The 2283-nt window shown below is 64.1% G+C and overlaps 1 protein-coding gene across 1 annotated transcript in view; it reads left to right on the top strand.

Moving 5' to 3' along the window:
* Positions 1-43: 43 nt before the first annotated feature.
* MAPK15 (mitogen-activated protein kinase 15) overlaps positions 44-2283 on the top strand; it is a 6125-nt gene continuing 3885 nt past the window's right edge. The window contains exons 1-5 of the mRNA XM_006775179.2: positions 44-114; positions 995-1093; positions 1243-1272; positions 1371-1461; positions 2128-2280. Coding sequence (XP_006775242.1) covers positions 1261-1272; positions 1371-1461; positions 2128-2280 — 256 coding nt within the window. The 5' untranslated portion in view covers positions 44-114; positions 995-1093; positions 1243-1260. The remainder of the gene's footprint in view (positions 115-994; positions 1094-1242; positions 1273-1370; positions 1462-2127; positions 2281-2283) is intronic.

Genomic DNA, 2283 nt, shown 5'->3' with positions numbered 1-2283 from the left:
GGGTGAGCCGGGCCGCGCCCGCAAGGCCAGGCAGGGTCTGTCTCCCCGGCTCCGTGGGGACCGAGGCTGGCATCGGGCCTCCGCCACCTGCTGGAGGTGTGGCCTCGGTTTCCGGTAACAGGCCCCCGGCATCACCTCCTCCCAGGGGCACGGCTCTGGGTCCCGGAGCAGCACCTGCCCGCCGTCCCTGCTCCCCAGCTCTGGCTCCCGGCGCCCACACTGCTCCCTGGGGGCTGGACCCCCCTGTCCCCGGCTCTGAGGGGGGCGGGCGCTGAGAGGATAAACGCGGTGGACGTGCATCGGGAACCAGAGCGTGTGTGAGCCCACGCGTGTTTGTGGTCGTGAGTGAGCACGTGGGATTGTGCAGGAGTGTGTATGTGAAGCTGTGTGAGCGCGTGTGTTCATGGGGGGCAGTGCACACAGCAAGGGCCAAGGCTTGACTTGGGGGGAACCAGGGTTGTTGAGACTGGGTAAGTGACGGGGACGGGTCGGGCGGATCTCCGGAGCTCTGGGGACTGGGGTTCTACGTTTAGTGACTCCGGGAGTGGGCGCAGCCGTTGGTGCCAGGTTACCAGGCCCACCTGCCGCTGTTGGGGGCGGGGGGCAAGGGAGATGAGAGCAGATGTTCGCCTCCACTAGCCAGGCCAGACTTGCGGGAGGCTCAGGCTGGGAGGGAGGGGGAGGGGGGCAACAGACATGGCAGCAATGGTTGGATTCTGATGAATTCTGAAGGAACGGCCAGTAGGATTTGCTGACCGGCTGGCTGGAGCATGAGAGAGAGGTTAGGGTGCCTGGAGAAGGGTACTGCCCCAGACCCCAACCCTCCCTGGCCTCCATCTCCCCTTGCTGCCTGTCCCCCCCCCCCCTCCCCGCAAGGATGCTGGGGTCCTGAGCAGCCTGCAGTGGCCCTCATTGTACTCCTACCTCTCCCAGCAGCCAGACCAGGAAGGAGGGGGGTTGGGTGGGGACAGGGGCTGACTGCCCTCCTCCCCAGGCCTATGGAATTGTGTGGAAGGCGGTGGATCGGAGGACTGGCGAGGTCGTGGCCATCAAGAAAATCTTTGATGCCTTTAGGGATAAGACGGATGCCCAGGTAACAGCGTGGAAAGGGCGAGGGCAGGGCCGGCCCCCTGCCTTGGGCCTGCTCTGAGGAGCGGTCCCAGGGTGAGGTGGGTGTGGGTGGCGAGCCCCACGCCTGTGGGCCCTGCTGCCTCACACACGTGTGTTTCCGCCTCGTTCCAGAGAACGTTCCGGGAAGTCATGCTGCTCCAGGTGCGTGGCCACGGCATCAGCCCCTCCCCCGGGCGCAGTCCCCCCAAAAGCGGGAGCCGGTCCCCCACCCCGGAACACAGCTGTGGCTCTCTCCCCAGGAATTTGGGGACCATCCAAACATCATTAGGCTCTTGGATGTGATCCAGGCGGAGAATGACAGGGACATCTACCTGGTGTTTGAGTTTATGGGTGAGTCAGGCCTCGTCAGCCCCCCGCCTCCCCGCCCTCGCCTGAGACCCCCCTCCAGTGGTCTGGCTCCCACGGAACGCCCCTCGACTCCTCAGGTCCCGCGTGGCTGGCACCCGCCCCTTGGGTAGTGCCTGTGCCCAAGGACAAAGAGCTTGGCTGATGGCAGTGCCCCCAGAGGCCCTGCTGTGTCCACTGTTCGCAGCTCCTTTTCCTTTTTCTACTCATTTTATAAAACGAAGGCACAGCCCGAGCTGGTTGGACTCGGTGGAAAGAGGGTTGGCCTGTGGACTGAAGGGTCTGTTGCAGGCTCCACCCCAGCCCTGACTGAGCTGTGCCTTCCTCCTCCCCTTCCACTCTCTCTAAAGCCAGTGGGCAATTCCCTCAGGTGAGGTTTAACCAGAAAATCAAAATAAAACAAAGGCATAAAATAAATAAAACAACTCCACAAACTTCCTGCTGTCCCAAGAGTGAGCAGGCCCACGCTGCCTGCAGGCCCACTGGGAGGTGTACCGCCCAGGGCGTGGCCCTGCCGGCGGCCACGGGACCTGGGCTCAGCGGGCAGCGGCCAGCAGGTGCCCTGAGCGGTTCCAAGAGGGACAGACCGAGCTGCTCTCCCCAGGACCCCTGGGCTAACCCAGACCCCACTGCTGCCTCGGTGCCCCCCAGACACGGACCTGAACGCCGTCATCTGCAAGGGCACGCTGCTGAAGGACGTGCACAAGCGCTACATCTTCTACCAGCTGCTGCGGGCCGCCAAGTTCATCCACTCGGGCCGCGTCATCCACCGAGACCAGAAGGTGCCACCTCGCCTGGCCCACTGCA

Source organism: Myotis davidii, unplaced genomic scaffold (assembly GCF_000327345.1).
Source record: "Myotis davidii unplaced genomic scaffold, ASM32734v1 scaffold1509, whole genome shotgun sequence".
In the NCBI taxonomy this organism is placed as follows: Eukaryota; Metazoa; Chordata; class Mammalia; order Chiroptera; family Vespertilionidae; genus Myotis; species Myotis davidii.
The sequence above is the reverse complement of the archived record's forward strand: the minus strand, read 5'-3'. Positions and strand labels throughout refer to the sequence as shown.